Source organism: Chroicocephalus ridibundus, chromosome 8 (genome assembly GCF_963924245.1).
Source record: "Chroicocephalus ridibundus chromosome 8, bChrRid1.1, whole genome shotgun sequence".
NCBI lineage: Eukaryota > Metazoa > Chordata > Aves > Charadriiformes > Laridae > Chroicocephalus > Chroicocephalus ridibundus.
The window spans coordinates 2422510-2441726 of NC_086291.1; the positions used below are offsets into that span (position 1 = coordinate 2422510).

Below are 19217 nucleotides of genomic sequence, written 5' to 3' on the forward strand. Positions count from 1 at the left end.
GAAATTATACCTACAAAAGTCTGCATGGGAGTATATATAAACGAGTATGTATGTACTTATCTTTCTGTTAAAAAAAAGTTTTAAGTAACTAGAAATGGGAAGTCAGACCCTTCAATGCACATCCAGAACCAATTAGTATTTTATGACATCGTTCTTTCTAAATTGTCACTTGCCTGCCCATCTTTCCATCTTGTTCATACTATCCATAAACCACTGTTTGTTAAGTTGTTTTGAACGTGTGACTTGCTTTTGGCTCAGCTTCTTGTGACACCCGGAGCTGACAATAGCTGAGTCCCATCAGGGCAGGGAAGCAAAGACTGGTTGCAATTACTGACTGTGGGAGTTTAACATTCACTCTCTCATTCCGGAGAACCTGGAGCTGCCAGCAGTTGGGGGAGGGCTGGTTTGGGTTGGTTTTTAATGGAACTGTAGCTAAAGGCACACATGAGCAGGGAGGGGATGTCCTAGGTGGCCAGGGTTAGGTAAGGGACCTTCTGAGCAAGCCAAGAGTTAGGATGAGAGCTGGAGCCAGGACAGAGCTGCAGCTCAACGCCTACTTGGAGCTGGGATCTTCTGTGCTCTCCTTGCAGGGCTGGGGGAAAAGGACTAAAGCAAGGTGAAGAAACCAGAGTAACAACGGGGTGCAACCACTGCAAAAGAGGAGAGGGACAAAGAGACACCGCCATCAATCGTTAGGTGTCTAAAAGGGTTTGAATAATCTGAATCCTAACTGAGGATATTTGCTGAATCCTAATTAAATTTACACATTGCTCACAACCAGAAAGACATTGCATTTTGAAATTGTTTCTAATGAGGATCTGTCTAGCCATTAAAAGATCATTGGAAACTAATATATTTTCTGCTGTAGATTTTAAACAAACAGCAAAATATTTGTTAAGAATGCAATCTTCTTGGAAGGAAGGAACAGAAGAAATAGCATGCTCTGGACTGGGTAAAGTATGTTATTTTGTATTATCTGATTCAAAAGCTAAAACTTACTTAGCTTACTTAGCAGAATATTTATGAGAAATATTCTACATTTCTTAATATTTTAGAATTAAACTAAGAGCAGTTCTCTTTCAAGACTTATAGGGGAAATTGTTTTATCATCACGGAGTTGTTTAAAACATCCTAATGACTCATGGCAGTCATTAGCATTTATTTAGTTAGAAAAAAAGAAACAGAATATCAAAGAAAGATTGGCCATGCAGGGTGACGCTGAGCCATGTTACTAGAAACAAGGACAAGCTGTTAAATCCTCTCCTGGAATAAAGTGCCCTCTGTTAAAATCCAGGCATATGGATCTTTGTAGCCAACATCCCCCCCATATCCTGTGTAGTGAAGCCAGAAGAAACAGACACTCGGAGAAGATGGGCAGTCTGTTCTACAGAAGTGACTCATAAACACGCTCACAGATTGCCCTCAGACATGAAGGGATTCAGCATCTAACGGGATTAGGCCTCCTTCATCCCTCCTTCCCCGCCCCACTGACCCCAACAGCAAAGTCCCACCAGCTTCAAAAGGGGAGGGCTTGATCAGTAGCCAGTAAACTACAACTATTGCAGCTTTTGTTTCTATGTTGTGTAAAGGCTTTTTTTTTTTTTTTAAGACAGAAGACTGGTAACAAAGCCTCCTATTATATTATGAAATACCCGTCTTAGGCAGGAATTAAATGAATAACAAAATCACAAGCCCAGATCAAACAGTCACAACAAAGGGTAAGCAGAACATATAAATGTCATGATGAATCCTCTTATTCCAAGCATATGCTTTGTAAAGCACGATAAATACTGTTTAACTTCTCCCCAGATCCTCAAGCAAACAAAAACATCCAAGCAGCATCTGTCATTTATTCATATTGACCAAGAAAATGAAAGTAACTTAGCCAGTATGATGGAAAATGAAGCTCAAAGCAGGTGATAAAAACAAAATTCACAGCCATCGGTAGCCCTACCTGACCTCCTGGACCTACTAGGAGACATCAACATCCCTTTTTGCCTCCAGCTCTGTTTGAGCCTCAGCACTCTATTCTCCACTTGAGGGTTTCAAATGAACTACATACAACTTGCACTTGAATGCAATTTTGGTCATCTTTTATGTGCATGTTTGTTTTGGTGTTTTTTTTAAACTCCACAAAAGTGAGCAGTTAATTTTACAAGCATTCCCCGGGAAAACATGCGATTAAAAATACAGTATAACACAGGCAACTTCCACCACTGAATGCCAGTTCAGCTGCTAGCAAGCAAAGCTAACAAAGAAAATATCAGGGTTTCAGATCACACCACCTGTGAGGACTGCTGTAACTACATACTTTAAATTCTTCATTTTGATAGGCAACAATGTTATAAGCATGTTTCACAGGAATAAGTCTTCCTTACATGCAAAGACTCCAAAGCAAGACTGTATCACAAGCAGTTTTGCACAATTATGTTCATTATACATAAATGACTTTAATAAACAAAGCCATAGGTTTAGTCTCACTTTGAAAACAATCTCCCCCCCCCCATCATCTAAGTTTCTTCGGGGGGGAATAGCCTGTTTTTATAATCCCTGAGCTCTCCCCAGCAATATCTGCCTCATAGATGGCCATAAGGACCTCAAAGTGTTGAGGGCCAGCAGGAAGCAAGCCATCTGCACAGGCAGGCGAGGGGTGATCACCCTCACAGGAGAGGAAGCAGGGAACAATCAACCAGTTCATTTAAAATGAGCCATTAGAAAGAAGCAGCACGCAGAATATTTGTTAAAATCTAGAGCCAGTCTATGGGAAGCAGTAATTCCAAAAAAATAGCGAAGTACCTCCAGCTGAAGTGCTAGTCATGAGGCATAAACAACTGTAACCAATTTTTGAAAATAGCAGAGACACAGCTGAAATAAACCTCAACATAAAGAGCAAAAGCAAAACAATAAAACAAGGGATAAATAAAGGAACAGAAGATTGGAGAAAACATTTCTCTGAGAATGTCCAGCTGATCTTTAAAGTTTAATCACAATTCACCAGTCAACACTTCCTTACATGTTTTATCAAGCGACACTTTCTTGTAAAGCCCTCTAGTACATACTGGTCATGTATTTGCAGGGATCACTTAAACAAATCAATTAGTTGTTAGTACCTGGTGTGCATCCAGCTTAATGAAATAGTCTTTTCATCCATTATCATAGATGAGAAACAATCCCTGCAGAGTAAACAATGCAGTATCTTAAAAGTCATGCTGTGTTAACAACTGAGATCAGGGTTAGAGAGATCATTTTAGAGCTCTACATAATTCAGTTTAACTATAAAAATCTACATGTGGCTTACTAGGACAAGTTTGTTTGGTTAACTCCCAGGTATTAATGAGCTTACGTTCATTTTATGGGATTAAAGTCTGTTTCAAGTTTTTAGAAAGTTACCCAAGGTCATAACTAGTTAGGAAGGCTACCGGCTTTCTTAAAGGACTGCACAGACTACAAAACCAGTGCAAGACTCCTGCGCGTATTTAATTTTTTTCCTCCAGCTAAGTATAAGTTGACAGGGACCAGCTCTTCTCTTCCATTTTATAAATAACAGTTATAACATACAGATAACATTAGCAAACCAGAACCAGGTTAAATAAGGGAGCTGAGGAACCAAGCCTAAAGCCTGAAGCTACTCTATTTGCAAGGCATGAGCTGGGATGGGCAGCACAGAACAGCAATCCCAAACATCCTTTTTGCAAAACAAGGCAAAGGCAGCAGTTAACTGATTGAAAGCGCAAGTATACTCACCTTCTCCAAAGCTCAGATGCTCACATCATTGCTGTAAACAGAAAGCATCAGCTATTCAGGACCCAGACGCTACAGCTGCCTTCTCCTGATGGTGGGTGCTTTCACAAATTGATTAAAATAACTGAGCAGATTTCACTTTCACAAGCACTGGTGGGATCAAAATCACCCACTTAATATATTCACCAACTTAACTACCAGAGTCCTGACCTAGAAAAGAAAGAGCTTTGATGCCCTCTGCATCCCTGCCCATCAGTGCTGACAGAGCAGATGTATCTTACTCTAAACTCTTTTGAAGCAAGGAAAGTGGAAGAGGTGAGGTACTACCTTACATACCATTTTTTTTTAATGCCTTTAAAAAACTCACAGATTTACCATGTACATAAGAGATACGTGATGATAATTTACCCACATATTTGAACACGGCCTCTACAATTCATTCTTCTAATGCATGCCATAACAGCAATTCCACATATTGCAATTAGATCATGGCTTCTGAAATGTTCATTGTATTATTGATACCATTACGAAAGCACCACTGAATATGTTTTATCTTTCCTCTCACATAAAAGTCTATTGTTGCCTCTTGAAATTTAAGACAGACAAATACTTAAGCATCAGATATGTTTATTAGACAATTCAAAAAGTCAGTTGTATTAGACTATTCAGAAAGAAAAATTGAGTATGTTTTAATTTCCGCGTATTAATACTTCATCACCTCAAGAACCTGGCAATCACAGAAAATAAAAATAGTGTTTACAAAAGTTACAAAAGCTGCACTGCATTCCGAATTACAGAAAACATGATTAGTTGACAAGGAAGCTTTATAAAAATGCAGTAACAGATTTTCACCTGATTATGAAACATAGTGATATTGCCATGTATATGCATTCACAAAATCAGCACAGTATTGAAACTAAGGCACTTTGGATACATAGTATTCACTTCCATATAGGAAAACAATTTCAGAGAAACCACAGTAAATTACAACTGGTAGATGGTGACAGTATGCCCAGTACTGGCCATCAAAGCACCAGGTTTGTGTGAATGAGTGAAGCTCTTGATAAAAAAAAGCACTGAATTTTTTAATTTTTTTTTTTTTTTTACCCTGACTATTTGATAACAAAGACTCCTTCAAGCAAATTTACTTTTAAAGAGGTCAAGGAAGATTTCCGTTATTTAAATGCTGTTAAACACAATTTTTAAAGTTAAACATTTTAAAATAAAAGCCCATGGTGAAAACTGCATGAAGTTCACGTTAAGGATTACTGCATGTTGCCGCTTTAAAAGAAGCAAACAAAAAAAATGCATTGACTTTCTCCATTCAACATTTACCTGCCATTTCATGAGGTACCCACCAACCACAGTAATATCAAAGGAAATGCAGCACGACAGATTAATCTGTCAAAGCAGCAACCTCTCTTCAAGACTGTACTTTCTAGTCCTCCTTCTCATTTTAGATTGTCCTATGTTTACTGCCTGTATCCCAATCTGCCACAAGCACGTTATTTACCAATAGATCTAGAACAGATTCTACAAATAATGATTCTCTAATTTAAAGAAAAATTAATTTCAGTTTTTCACACGCCAGTGTCTTGAAAGCAAAATTTCACCAGTATTTGAGTAGTTTTGTAGACTTTTATTGCAGCCTTCGGCACACATATTCTAAGGAGTAAAAATACTCAAGAACCCAACCCTGCAAGCACACGAGTACTTTAGCAGGAATTAAATAGACTTGTTAGCAATGACTTCAGGCATTTACAGGATCAGGCACTTAAGTTGTATGTTACTGTTGCTGTTTTACTTCACCAACTTGAATGAAAAATGCCATGGTATAGGAAAAAAAGCAACTTCTTCAAAAATCAAAGCAAGACTTATCCATGGAAACTATGATTACTCTAAACAACCTGGCTCATAATTACACCAAATAATTTCCATGGTAGTCCTTTACAAATCAGTAGGCTCCAACAGCTTTCACCTAAAGTCAGGAAGGAGACACCGTAAGAAAACTTGTTTAAGCACAGCATCTTTACAAGTATATTCCTGCTATGTCCTTGAGGAAGCATTAACATCCAGAAAAAACTATCATTTAACTTTAATTCTTCTTTTACAAGAATGCCAGCCTAGACACACTTCAGTATAAAATACAGCTAACTCAGCATTCCTCAGCACTGAACTGTTCACTTTACACACATCTGAAGTTTAAATTTAAATTTAATTAACCTTTCTGAAACATGATATTCCATTCCTAAGTAAGTGATATGACATTACTTGGACCACAGAATGATTTCCATACCCTTCTTCTAGGGCACTGAGAATGAACAAAAGACCCAGTATTGGAGCGCTCATGTAACATTCATTAATTTGTGAACCTTTGCTCTGCACAGCAATCCACAGGACACCATTTTTGCAGTACACAAGTATTGAGAGAGTTTGGAGAGGAACATAAGTAGTTCCACACAACTGAGGGGGCAAAAAACACTGCATTGGTGAAGCTGCCACATCTTGTAGGGTGGATTCTATTACGTCCTTATACAATGTCCCTCATAGCTATACAGGGTGATAACAGTCAGCTGTCACCTAACTCACACAACTATAAAATACTCACTTGCAATCTGCTAGTCTAAAGAACTTGCAGTAGTAAAACGTATCCTATGCAGGAATTCAGCTTTTTACTTCACAGATCAGAAACCTCTTTTATGTCCATTTTTCTATGAAAGAATAATCTAAGGTGTCTCCTCCTTCACCTCTTTGCAGATTACTGAGATGTCATCTAGAGTTAGGGTTGTTTACAAAACTACACACCTCCACAATTTGCAGGATTCAACAAGTTAAAACAATAATAAAGTTTCCTTTTATAATTGTGATTATGTGAATGTTTACTAGGATAATGCCATTTAAAAATATAAGTGTTTTAATATAACAATCTCTTCTTACAGATAAAAAAATAGTAGTTGAATAAGTATGTTTTAAAAGCAATGAGAATTGAGGAGGTAAGGAGTCCTACCCAGCAGAACACTCACTTCTTTGCAATTCAGGCATTTCACACATTAGAGTAGAGTTGTATCCTACATTGTGATTGTAAGTGTCCTGAGTGTAGTTTCTTCTTTTGTTTCTTCATAAGAAATGTAATGTCAGCTCTAAGCATTAAAGAGGCATTAAAGTATATTATTTCCAAAATATATCCACAGTTGTTAAGTTGAACAGGGACAAAGCCTGAGTATCTTGAGGGGGGAGAGGAATTAGTTTTTAAATGAACGTCATAAGCAGAAGGATTTTTAACCAGGGTTATTTTCTTTTTCTTTCATTAAGTAGTAAAAGAGTTGGCATAACCCACATTTGTTTTTATGTTATCAAGAAAATACACTAAAATTACAATTATTCAAATGAAAAGCAGACAGATCAATCAAGTTGAACAATATCAAGTAGGATAATCTTTATATTGACCCCTTTTGACTACATGCTTAAAAAAAGCCAACAGGCATGCTGACCAATATCACATGTATCAATGATGCTACTGTGATTAAAACAAAAGTTAATGCACATATAGTGAAAAAATGAGTAAAACAGCTTATGTTTTGTAAACTTATTTGTGGACAAATTTGCAAGAGTGATCCCAGCTTTTACTGAACACGTTAAGATGGCTGTCACAAGGGCCTTTTCCCTTTGGCTGAAATGCATTTTTAAAAAGCAAGTTATGATCTGATAATGTAAAACTCCATGCATATGCACATACATACATCTCAGCGGGCACACACACATATGTTATAATATATACACACACAGAGTATACATATAGTGACACATGCTGTAAAATATTACCAGCTTCAGAGCGATGTCCTACCACTGTTCCCAGCTAAAGTCATCTCCTCTACCAAACACAAGAAAAAAGCCTAAAATAGTAAGGAAAATGACTGCATTGCCAGCCAGCACCAGACCACAGGCTCCCCATTTGATCTGAAAGGCAAGGAAATGAAACAATCAAAGCAGTTCTTATAAGACAGGTTCAGGCCAGTTATTTATATGCATTAGATAAACTAAACTAAATACTACAGAAAGGTGCTAAAAGCGTAAAGAAAAAAGACAAACAATAAATAATTCCATTTATGTGACTAATTATTCAATTAGCAACGACTCCTATTACTACTACAGCACCTCAACAGATAGGCTAATAATGCTATGTTTTAAAACAAAATAATTTACCTTGCCATACAAATCAGTAAAACATACCTAAGTCATAGAAAAAATCTGGTGAAACTAGTGCTCACCTTTAATTGCTATGCAACAAAATAAAAGGTCGTCTTTCAAATAAATGCCAGTAACAAGCATGGAAAACGGTACGTGGTCTTAAAAGTAAACAGCTTGCTTCAACGATCTGCTCGACTAAGTTTACTGAAATAAGTGACAAGTAAGATATAGCTATGAATTGGAGTTCCCCCTCGCGGCCACTTCTGGTTCTGCCTACTGTGAGGTCCACAACTGCAAAAGTAAACTGCAGTGTCAGGGAAATTGCGCATTACAAAAAAATTAAAACTAAGCACACAAGTTTTAAGCAAAACTGAAAGACCGAAGGGGAAAAACTATGCAACACACAAAAACGTCGTCGGGTAGTTCGGGAGACAGGACAAAAGAATTCTTTGCCTTGCAAACGAATGTGACAAAATCTCACCACAGAAGAGCAGTTCAGAAAGCAAAGAGAAAAGAAGCTAGCAGCATTTCCTCAGACTTTGAGGGGACAAAGCATGAGCTTGGGAAATGCTCTGAAAACCAGAAGGGTGGCTCTGGAAGTTTGGCTTTTTATCTTTTAACTGATAATCCACTCCAGTCACCGAGTTTTCAGCATCCTAAATGGCAAAAGCAGACATTCTGAGATAAAAATAAGGAAGGTGGTGCAAGGAGCGGTGCAGAAGGTGATGAGACAGAGAGGCATGAGATGAAAGAGGAGATAATATCTTGTATTGGACCAAATCAAAGCTGGAAAAAACCACCCCAGATAAAAGTCATGCAAGTCCTTTGTTCGGGTCAAAATGCAGCACAGGCAGACAAAATTTCAGCAAAGTGATTAATTTCATCAGAATCTAGAAACATCACAATAATCAAATTAAAGACAAGATTTACAAACAGCAACAGTGCACTTAAAGATTATACTCAGTAACTGGTGTCTTACAATATAAATTAGCAAACAGAACTTACCGCTTCAACCCGAGCGAGGATTATAGGAAATCCAAAGGCAGAAACAACAATTCCAGTTGTGAAGAAATACGCCAGTTCCCTGCAGGCACTGCTGGCTGCATCACTGTCATCACTTACTCTTTTTGCAATGAAGTGGGGAATGGGGCAAATGAAGTAAAATATTAAGACAAACAGAGGCCAGTACACACTGGGGAAGGGGAAAAAAGAAAACACAAGATCGGTTCAGTTGGATGCTTCAAAAAAAAAAAAAATCTCAGTTTAGAAAAAGTAATTGCAATAGCTGTAGTCCTACTTTATGGTTTGAAAAGTGGATTATGTGATTTAACCACAAGCTTTCACCCAAAGGGACAATCCTACCTCGCTTTCCCTGCATACTGGCACAAACACCCATACAGCCTCATGTAGCGCAGGATCCACTCTCTCACATGACCAAGCGTTAATTTATTTTACATTTGCATCAGCTTGCTGATTCAACTCACACCACTGCCTCACAAAAATGACAGTCACCACACAGGGAACAGGAAAAGCACGCAAGCAGGAAGGGAACTGAGAGCTTTCCCAAATTAGAGGGATCTTGGAGTATAAAGCCGATTTGAAGGCACACCTTTGCATGCTCATACCTCTGCGAAAGCTGTTATTAGCCTCACCCGGATTTTTAAGTGTAATAGAGATGCCAATTGGAGTCTTGTGGTTGGAGAGTTGTTTAAAGAAACAGGGAAGTAAGAGAAAGAATTGTACGAGGTTAAAAATGACTGTTTAGCAAGATGGCACCGCTTTTCCTGAGAAAGGATGGAGCTGTTTTCAGTCACTTTTTAAATGGAAATGCAAGTACTGGCTAAGGAGGTGGAATTTATTCACAACAAACTGCCATGTGTCAAGAACCAGAAAGCGGGCGACTGCTGGAAGATAACTCGAGCCACGCAGCTCAATCAAACGAGATTAACACATCAGTTAACAGATATAAAGAAGGGGAAGTTTTGGAAGCAAAGCCGGCCCGCTCACCCGTAGTACTCCAGGGCGCAGCCCAGCATGAGGAACGTCAGCCCGATGGCTCCGCTGAAGGAGAGCGCCACGAGAGCTGCAACGGCACAAGGCAAGGCGGTGAGGCGGCAGCCGCCTCACCGGCTACCGCTCACCCCCTCCCCGCTCCCCCGCTGAGGCGACGCCGGGGGAAAGCGGAAGCGCAACCCGGTCGCTCGGCTCCCTCAAGAGGGCCCCGGCGCGCGGGCGGGAGAGCGGGCTCGGAGCTGCCGCACGGCAGCTCCGAGCCCGCTCTCCCGCCCGCGGGCCGGGAGCTCTCGGTACCTTTGATACCCGCCATGTTCGGAGCTCTGAGAGACGCCGAGCTGAGGTGGCGGCGGGCGCGCGACTTCCGCCTCCCCGCCGCTTAACCCCGCCCTCTTTTCCCGCACCACGTGAGCGGCCGCCAATGAGGAGAGACTCCCGGCGGCCCCGCCCTCATTCGGTCGCCATGGTTACAGGGCAGGGCCTCGCGGCCTCCAGTCAGGCCTCGGGGCGGGTGTTTAACGTATATAGCCACAAACATACATATACATCGTTATATATAATATATACGTGTGCACATACCTGTCTATACGTGCGCACAGGCATGATTTAAATACATAAGCACCATTTTAAAGAGCCCCCGCCCATCAGTGGCAGCCAGTTTGCAGGCTGCTTCTGAAAACCCCTGTTTTCACCCCAAAAAATGGGCCCAGGCGCCTGTTTGTCTCATACAGTGCCATCTCAGCATGTGCATCAGCCACCCTTCTGCTAATCCGCACTGAGAAGGGCACGTCTTTTTTTAGAGGAGTATTTTTCAAACCTTAGATTTTTTGGGGGGGACCCCATTTTTGTCCCAAGAATAGACTTTTTGGGGGCAATTTTGCAAAACACTTCAGATACACCTTCCCTAGGAAGATTTTCTTTAGATCTCTCCCAGCTCAGCCTATCAGCCCTTCTTGTTATTTCATACCTCGTCTAATACAGATTATTTTTTTTAATTTCATGATTAATTTTAATTACTTTAGAGCTGACAGACGACAGGCCAGGATGGCCTCCTAATTAAAACAGGAGTCTTAGGTAAATAAATGCTCCAAGTGAAAATTTTGTTTGGTGCCATATTTGCCATCTTGCTCTGCTCTGGGTCTCTGAAACGCAATAACACGAGAACAGCAAGTGACAAACTGCTTTCAAAATGTCTCCATTTGGGAAAACCGACAACCTGTGAATTACCACATGACATTAATGACTGCTTTAAAGAGGCAATATTGATACCGGCCTAGTATCACGTGAGCTGGTGTATGATGTTAACCTTGTGGTCTGGTCACAACTTGTGAGCAGCAACGGAGTTCAGCATTTCTGGGCTTATTTTGAGGCCCCATGAACAGAAAATGAGATGGAGACACTTTCACTCTACGATCTCACACTGCAAAACCTTTGGCTGTCATCAACAAGCAAAAACTCCCTAGGAGTTTTAATACAAGCTTACATCTCTGACAGCAGGACCGAGCGTACCCTCAGCAAGTTTGCTGATGACACCAAGTTGTGTGGAGCAGTCAACACGCTGGAGGGAAGGGATGCCATCCAGAGGAACCGGGACAGGCTGGAGAAGTGGGCCCATACCAACATCATGAAGTCCAGCAAGGCCAAGTGCAAGGTCCTGCGTGTGGGTCAGGGCAATCCCAAGCACAAATCCAGGCTGGGTGGAGAATGGATGGAGAGCAGCCCTGAGGAGAAGGGCTTGGGGGTGTTGGTGGGTGAGAAGCTCAACACGAGTGGGCAACATGCGTTGGCAGCCCAGAAACCCCCTGCAGCCTGGGCTCATCCCCAGCAGCGTGGGCAGCAGGGCCAGGGGAAATTCTGCCCCTCTGCTCCGCTCTGGGAGACCCCCCTGCAGCGCTGCCTCCAGCCCTGGGGCACCAACAGCAGAAGGACACGGAGCTGTCGGAGCGGGGCCAGAGGAGGCCCCGGAGATGCTGGGAGGGCTGGAGCCTCTCTGCTGGGAGGACAGGCTGAGAGAGTTGGCGTTGTCCAGCATGGAGAAGAGAAAGCTTCAGGGAGACCTTTAGGTACTCGAAGGGTCTATAAGGTGGCCTACAAAAAAAGATGGGGAGGGACTTTTTTTACAAGAGCATATAGCGATAGAACACTTTAAACTGAAAGAGGGGAGACTGAGATGAGATGTGAGGCAAAAATTCTTTTCTGTGAGGGTGGTGAGCCCCTGGGCCCAGGTTGCCCAGAGAAGCTGTGGCTGCCCCATCCGTGGAGGGGTTCAAGGCCAGGTTGGCCGGGGCTTGGAGCAACCTGGGCTGGTGGGAGGTGTCCCTGCCCAGGGCAGGGGGGGTGGAACGAGATGATCTAGCCATTCTATGATCTTGGTACAGCTGCTGCTAATGTAAAGAGCTTTGTATCTCCAATACTGACTTAACTTGCTTCTACCTTTTGATTGTTTAGACAAGTTACCATCTTCTGTTTCAGCTGAAGGGCTTTTCTCTTAAGCATGAAAGGCTGCACCTTCTCCCATTACAAGTGTTGTCTAAATGAAGCCCTTACTGTTCTTATAATCTGCTTGCAGTAATGGGAACTTGCTTTTTCATGTAGCTTGTTCACTCTTGAGGAAATAAGAGCTCTAGAAAAAAAAAAAAATAGTTGCCTCTAGAGCATGTAATTTATGGTTACCTTATGGTAACCTTATGGTCCCACCCAACCCTGCACTAGAGCAACAGAGGTGTTAGTCATACATGTAAGACAGCGTAGACAAAAGAAGTTTCCATTAGAATACATGGATATGTTGTTTATGCAGCATTTGCAAACACATTACTCTGAACTGTGTTTAAAGTAAGAAGGTAGAGGTTTTTTCCCCCCCACAAGCACAAAAGATACCTGAATACGTTAATTTGAGCTTTTTAATGTATATACAAATGTTTCAGACCAGTCACAATTTCATTGAGTATATACTGTATTTACAAAAATTACAGTAATTTAGTCAAACAGTAAACCTGAACATGGATAACCTCTGTCACTACCAGATATGACAAGAAAATTTTTTAGTTAACTATTTTGATATACATACGTCCTAATACTTTCATGCATCCATAAAAACTTTAGGGATGGAAGTAATCAAAGCTTAAGTGGGGTAGGGTTTCTTTTGGTAGATAAAGTTTAATAATGGATTTGTATTTTGTGAACATACAAGTATCCAGAGTTATGTGCCATGACAAACTCAATACAAAGCTAATGTAGTTTTCATTATTAAAAAAGTACATTATAGTAATGAGATCCTTTTTATTATATAGGCATAGGTCACAATATCTACAACTGTGAATGAGAAACAATAAACCAACAAACCACAGGAACATGATTCACATTCCAGTTATCTCTTTAAATAAGACAAGCACATACTGGATCAAAACATTAATAAATAACATCCAGTTTGTTACTATTATCTCAAGGTCTTTTATATAAAAGGAGACCTATGTGTTGGTTTCACATTTTCAATTAACGGTAGTAAATAATGGACCAATACAACAAAAGGATGACTTTTATACAGAAAGCAATGTACTTTGACACACTCTCTCTGCAGTAAAGGTTTTGCCACTTGAAAATGTAAGTGCAACAACAAGTGGATTGTCTTTAAAAACCACCAGCTTTAAAGACTTGCATCAGATAGCAACCTGTTCCTTAAGCAGTAAATACAAATGATTTCCTGCCCATCTTCTGAATATACCTGCCCCTTCAGAGCTCAAATACAGATACAACATGTTGGTAAATAAACGACTAGTTTTAGTTATTCTACAAAAGGAGAATGCCAGAATTCGGGGTGAAGAGCATAACTTGCTTTTTAACTAAGAAAGATGATTCGGCTTTAGCATCAGAGATACTTCCTTGTGATATTATTGCTTTGGTCCAATATAAACTTTTAAGATAATTGATTTGCACTGTGTTTACCTCAAAAATCAGACCTGGTCCACAGATGTCTACATGACAGCTTGTACACCGTGGTCTGAAAAGGTTGCATTCTGCCAAGAGCATTTGCCAAGTGCTCTGGAGCTGATAAAGGCATAGAGGTGATACAAGTGGGCTGGAAAAAGTCTTCGGAATCCTCAGGAGGGGAAGTGTTACCTACAGACTGGGAAGTTTCTAAAACTTTGCAGCAGAGTTTTAGTTTGTTGATATTTCTTTCGCCCGATGGTTTCAAGCTATTGATGAGAACTTCATGGGAAACACAGGACATGCTCATTCTTCACTTCTACAAACATGAATTCACCCTTCCCCCCAATTCCCCATTCCCCCAGAACTGCTGTTTAACAAACAAACAAACAAACAAACAAGGTGCTGTTTAACATCAATTACTTGTTGTTTGCTTTAAAAGACGCTTGCTCCATAATGCTGAGGAATTTCTTCTGCACATTTCACTGCTGGACTGTGAGGTGAAGTACAGTATTAATGCGTAAAGCAGCAGTCAGCTGCCACACTCATCTAACCCAGGATGCAGCTTTGTCTCTACTCAGGCATACTAGACTATATGAGCAATTAAGCAGCAAATGGTGACTGTTAGAAGTGTGCCTAAACCACATCTGAGCACTTAGATTTGATAAAGTTTGATCCAAACCTAGGAAGAAAGCACATCGAAGTCTGGGCTTCACCACCAGTTATTGAACCCAACTGAAGTGTTGCCAGATCACACATCACAAAAAAAAAAAGGAGGAAATTCACCAGCTACACCGTGTTGGAGACAGAACAATTCCACCTTTTCCCAGAGTGTGTTCTCTCTCACCCCACTTGAATCCAAAGAAGAATATAAAAGTTACAAGAAACTGTAACCCCATGGCTCTCATTTGGCAAGCCAAGTGGCTAGAGTTCCTCTGAGCTCAGGATTCTTGATACAAGTATAAGGAAACCTCTCTTGTTCGTGATAATTAAGCTCTTAGTTTTCTGGAACTTCTGAATTTCCAGCCAGAGTTTGGTTGATCTGTGACGTTTGTGACAAGAGACTATATAAGCACTAGCACAGGTCTGTAGTGGAGACTGAGAAAGTACCTAATACAAGGGTTTTTGTCCTTGGTTTTCAAATTCTGACCAGGCATCATTTAGCTCCATAAATATCATCTTTGCATATTGTTCATATGGCTGCCCAGTAGCCTGGAATAAAAACAGAAAGAGGGATATCACATCTACCAAATCAGACTACAAAGAGAGTGACATTTGAGCAGCTAGGTTCTCAAGCAGTTGTCATTCACTTTCCACAAATGCTTTTCCCTTATTCTTTGACAAGAATAAGCTACTGTTGAGGGCTGCTTACCTTGCTTACAGGTAAAGAATTTCTTGTCTCTTTAACTCCTCTGCTTCTCAGGCTGCTAACTACCCAAGTGTGATAAAGCACTGCAGTCCCATGGGCAAAAAGTTCTAACCTAGGCTTTGCAAGAGGCATTTTACCTGCACTGAACGGAAAAAAGTCTGCCACCTAACTCAGTTCCTCAATAAAAGCAGAATTCCCTCAAGCCTCTGGGCAGCCCACATTTTCTCAAGCCCTGCCCACTGCCCCGAAAACCCTCAGGGCCTCCATTTCCTTAAAAGTGGAGGCCTCATCACCATCAGGTTTCCCAGATGGCATCATTGCACTCTGGTTGGCAAGTGTAAGCAGAAAGACCACAAGCCACAAGTTGGATATTCAGATAAAAATCAAACATCTAAAAATGAAAGAATCAGGTTAAGACCCTTGTCCTTTCATATGCCTTTACCACACCCTCGACTCCTTTAGCAGGCACAATATTCTGGATTGTTGTTCACCACCAGTATGGCTTAGAGTCAGAGCAAGGGTGACAAAAGCTGAAGATCTGAATCTCTCTTGCTTGGAGCAGCGTGTACCAAGCACAGTCTTGGGGCTGGGAGTGGTTAGAGTTCTTTCTCACCTTTCAGAAACTGGCAAAATCTCAAACTACCACTTTTCTACAAAGCTGTTTGCACCAATAAATTAAGCAACTGCATGTAACACGTGATAATTAAGAAAACAGTGACAGTGCCTCAACGATTTGAAACTAGGAAAACCTTACCTTGTCAGGATGAACAACAAGCACTGCCCGCCGGTAGACCTTCTTCACTTGCTCTGGTGTGACAAGATCTGCCATACTAACAGGTTTCCACTTGGTCTCCCCTGCCCATAACACTGTATGCATTGTGGACAGCAGGGCTCTTATATTTCTCTCCTTCCCTTCAATCCACTCCAGGACCTGGAGAGAATAATGCGAATCTCAACTTATGCCTTTACATTAGATGTTCCAGTAGGAAAAAGTTTCTTCATTTGAATATCAATGACTCCAAGGAGCATCTTACGTTTCTTTCCAAGCTTTAGAAAACCTTCGGAAGATATTTCCCAGTCTCTTCTTTGCCTGTAATTTTTATACTACTGCTTGAAAGTTAAGCTCGAGCAACATCCCTGCTAAAAATACCAAGTCGGTAATGCTTATGAACAGTCATTAGATGGAATAGCCAAAAGATAAATGAAATGTTTAACTGCGTGGCTCTTTAGCAAGCTTAATGTCATGCCTAAAATAAGCTCAACTGGAACTTTGCTGTGGATGTCTCTTTTGTGCATGTCTAGAGTTACGTCTTCTGAATGTTGGCTTCAATACAAATCCTTTTAAGCTCTGAAGTCAGAAGCCTCAGTTCTCTCCATACGTCTACTTACTACCTGCAATCTAGTAGTCAAAGAAAGCAATAAGCAGCCCACTTTCCTAGATGTCATCCCCCTTAGTGGTTGCCATGCCAGTCGACAGCTGGGGAAGGGGCAGAGGAAAGGGAAGTAAACATGAAAACCAAAGCATAAATAGGTTTAACTGTTCCAGGCTGAAGAAGTCACTCAATGAAATTAAATGCATTGGAGCGAAGGGAATTGTATTGGGAAGGGAGAATCAGCTGGGTGCTTTGGGGTGGGGGAGAAATATTGTACATATTAAGTGGTACCACGTGAATTGCTGAGTTGTATGGCTTATGAATTGGGAAAAGTCTTGCCCACTTCATGGCCCGACAAGTGTCCAGCTTGGTTACAAGCAGCTGACATTCGTGTCCAGCATGGTTGCTGGCACACACTTTCCAAAGGTTAAAACCTTTCCACAAGATTAAAAAAAAAATAATTCACTTATTTTATTCTCTAGAAGTTTGCTTGGCTTTTGCTTGGGCTTTTCCTCTCAGCTCTGTATCCTTCTGTAATTGTAATTTGTGGCTTCATATTTCAAATGTAGAGTGGGACAGACTGAATTTCCTTCCCTTCATAATAGACCTGTAGTTTATCAATTTATTGAGGGGAGATGAGAGAATTCCACAGCAGGCAAGATTAATGAGACAGAGGATTACTTCAATTAGCTGTGCCTGCTAATCAGGACTGGAGTGATGTAGGAGACCAGTAGCCCTGACAGTAACACTGAGCAAGCTGCTGTCATTTGCCACAGTCTGGTTTAGGACAGAAATGTAATGTTGGAGTTTTAAATCTGTTCCAGCAGATGTTCACATCTCCAGGGAAGGCATGAGAATTTATTATATGATCAGACAGCAGGAAGTTCTCACTTTCTGTCCTAAGGCAATCTCATAATGAGGAGAGCGTCCCTCATTTCACCAAAACCTGGGTTTGGCAGAAGGACTGGCAGAGATAGTCACTGCTCTTTTATCTGGTTTATTTGTAAGAAGCTATTTTGGAAGAGACATTTTACAAGCTTGCTACTTTTTCCAAGTAGTATCTCTCATTCTGACAAGATAGTGGAGATTCTTCCAGGTATTCTCCACGCCTGCAGTTTATGACTTCGTCTCCCTGCTGACACTAGCTCACTGCTGTCTGGGACATGAATGGGGAGCACAGCAGTTTATGATGCTATCAAGTTTGGACACCAACTTTATGGAAAGCAAGCAGGAGAGATAGCACATGGTCCTTGGGATCCAGTGATGCTGTGGAGGATGCGCACCAGAGTAAGTGCCAGAACAGGGGGATAGCTTCTGGCACTAACTAGTCTGAAAGGTTTGCTCAGCTGCCTCTCACATGCAGAGGAGCTGGTGGCTTTCTGGGTCTTGTGGTTTTGGCCGGATTGGCCAATCAGAACAACAGATGGCCCTCACCCCCCTCTCTCCTCAGAGAGGAGAGGAAGAGATAAGGAGATTTACGAGTTTAGAAAAAGAACTAAACTACTTTAATGAAAATAATAATAAATAAGAAAATGTAAATAATAATAGAATAATAAAAGTTAAAGGAAAAAAGAATACAATATATACAAAACCGTATCCAGCTCCCAGGATGACGATCACGTCACCAGCAGACACAGGGAGAGTCCCAGACTGGAGTCAGCAATGGACAGGAGCTGAATTCTGGAACTAGAGTCAGGAATGCTCGGATTGGGATCAAAGGCAGACAAACAGACAGGGTCCTCCTCAGACATTGGCCATTGAAGAAAGAGTGAGCCAGAGCCCCCTTTGCCCCTTTGATCCCTCAGCTTTTATACTGAGCGTGATGCAGATGGGATGGAATACCCTGTTGGGCAGTTTTGGGTGACCTGTCCTGTCCGCTCCTCCCTGCAGGTGGGACCCCTCTACGCTTCTCCGCTTCCAACCCTCTAACGGGGCAAGCAGCGCAGTTAGCTGGCCTTGGTTGTTACAGCAATAAGTCTACGCAAGAGCCTCTGCGCATACCATTGCTTGGTATAATCAGGTCTTATCACTCAGAGTGAACAGTTTCTGAACAATATGCTGTTAATTTCAGACTTTAGTCGGTTAGAAGAGGCCCGGCTAAAAAGTAAAACTACAAATGAGAAAATTGGTTCTGTTTTACCTCAAACCAGGACACGGCCAGCGTTTCAAGCAGCCTCCAGCATAATGAGAACAAAAGACACGTGGAATAGTTGTAAGAGCATAAACAAGAACATTGCTTACTTTTAGTTTTTCAGGGTCCATCTCCTTGGCCATTTCTTCTTTTCTCATCTCAGCTATTGTTTTGGGGCCCTTCTTGTCCTTGTGAGCATTAAAACCTTGACCAGATAATAGATCTTCGAAATCTGCAGACACTTTTGGTTTTGAATCTTGAAAAACCAAAATATTTGAAGTTGTTATCACAATACCGGTTTATTTAACAATGCTTTTCTACCCAAGCCACCCCCCGACACTTATCACTATAACAATCTCCCAGTGCTAATGAGCTTGTAGGTTCTCACAGAAGAGATGTAGGCTCACGCTGCCTTTGAATTATTATGATTGAAGTCCATTTGGAAATCCAGGATTTCCTAAATGCTAGCATGCTTTAG

The 19217-nt window shown here is 41.2% G+C and overlaps 2 protein-coding genes across 4 annotated transcripts in view; both read right to left on the minus strand.

The window, feature by feature from the left end:
- Positions 1-1528: 1528 nt before the first annotated feature.
- On the minus strand, positions 1529-10322 carry LEPROT (leptin receptor overlapping transcript). Of its 2 annotated transcripts, XM_063344383.1 has the most exons (6): positions 10240-10322; positions 9937-10012; positions 8935-9121; positions 7564-7698; positions 3745-3775; positions 1529-3173 (listed from the first exon to the last, which is right to left on the minus strand). In XM_063344383.1, exons 1-4 carry the CDS (start codon positions 10253-10255, stop codon positions 7582-7584), a joined length of 396 nt encoding a protein of 131 aa, XP_063200453.1. In that variant the 5' UTR covers positions 10256-10322; the 3' UTR covers positions 1529-3173; positions 3745-3775; positions 7564-7581. The 2 variants fall into 2 exon arrangements, with proteins under 2 accessions (XP_063200453.1, XP_063200452.1); XM_063344382.1 differs by lacking the exons at positions 1529-3173; positions 3745-3775 and adding an exon at positions 4352-5719.
- Positions 10323-12824: 2502 nt separating this feature from the next.
- DNAJC6 (DnaJ heat shock protein family (Hsp40) member C6) overlaps positions 12825-19217 on the minus strand; it is a 52814-nt gene continuing 46421 nt past the window's right edge. For both annotated transcript variants that reach the window (XM_063344106.1, XM_063344105.1), the window contains 3 exons: positions 18850-18995; positions 15990-16166; positions 12825-15078 (listed from right to left, as the gene is read on the minus strand). In XM_063344106.1, coding sequence (XP_063200176.1) covers positions 14977-15078; positions 15990-16166; positions 18850-18995 — 425 coding nt within the window. In that variant the 3' untranslated portion in view covers positions 12825-14976. The remainder of the gene's footprint in view (positions 15079-15989; positions 16167-18849; positions 18996-19217) is intronic.

Coding starts and splice junctions, on each gene's coding strand:
- LEPROT (XM_063344383.1), bottom strand. Junction 9,122..9,936: donor TGCGCCCTGGAGTACTACGG/GTGAGCGGGCCG, acceptor CCCCTTCCCCAG/TGTGTACTGGCCTCTGTTTG. Junction 7,699..8,934: donor TCCTCGCTCGGGTTGAAGCG/GTAAGTTCTGTT, acceptor CTTGCCTTTCAG/ATCAAATGGGGAGCCTGTGG.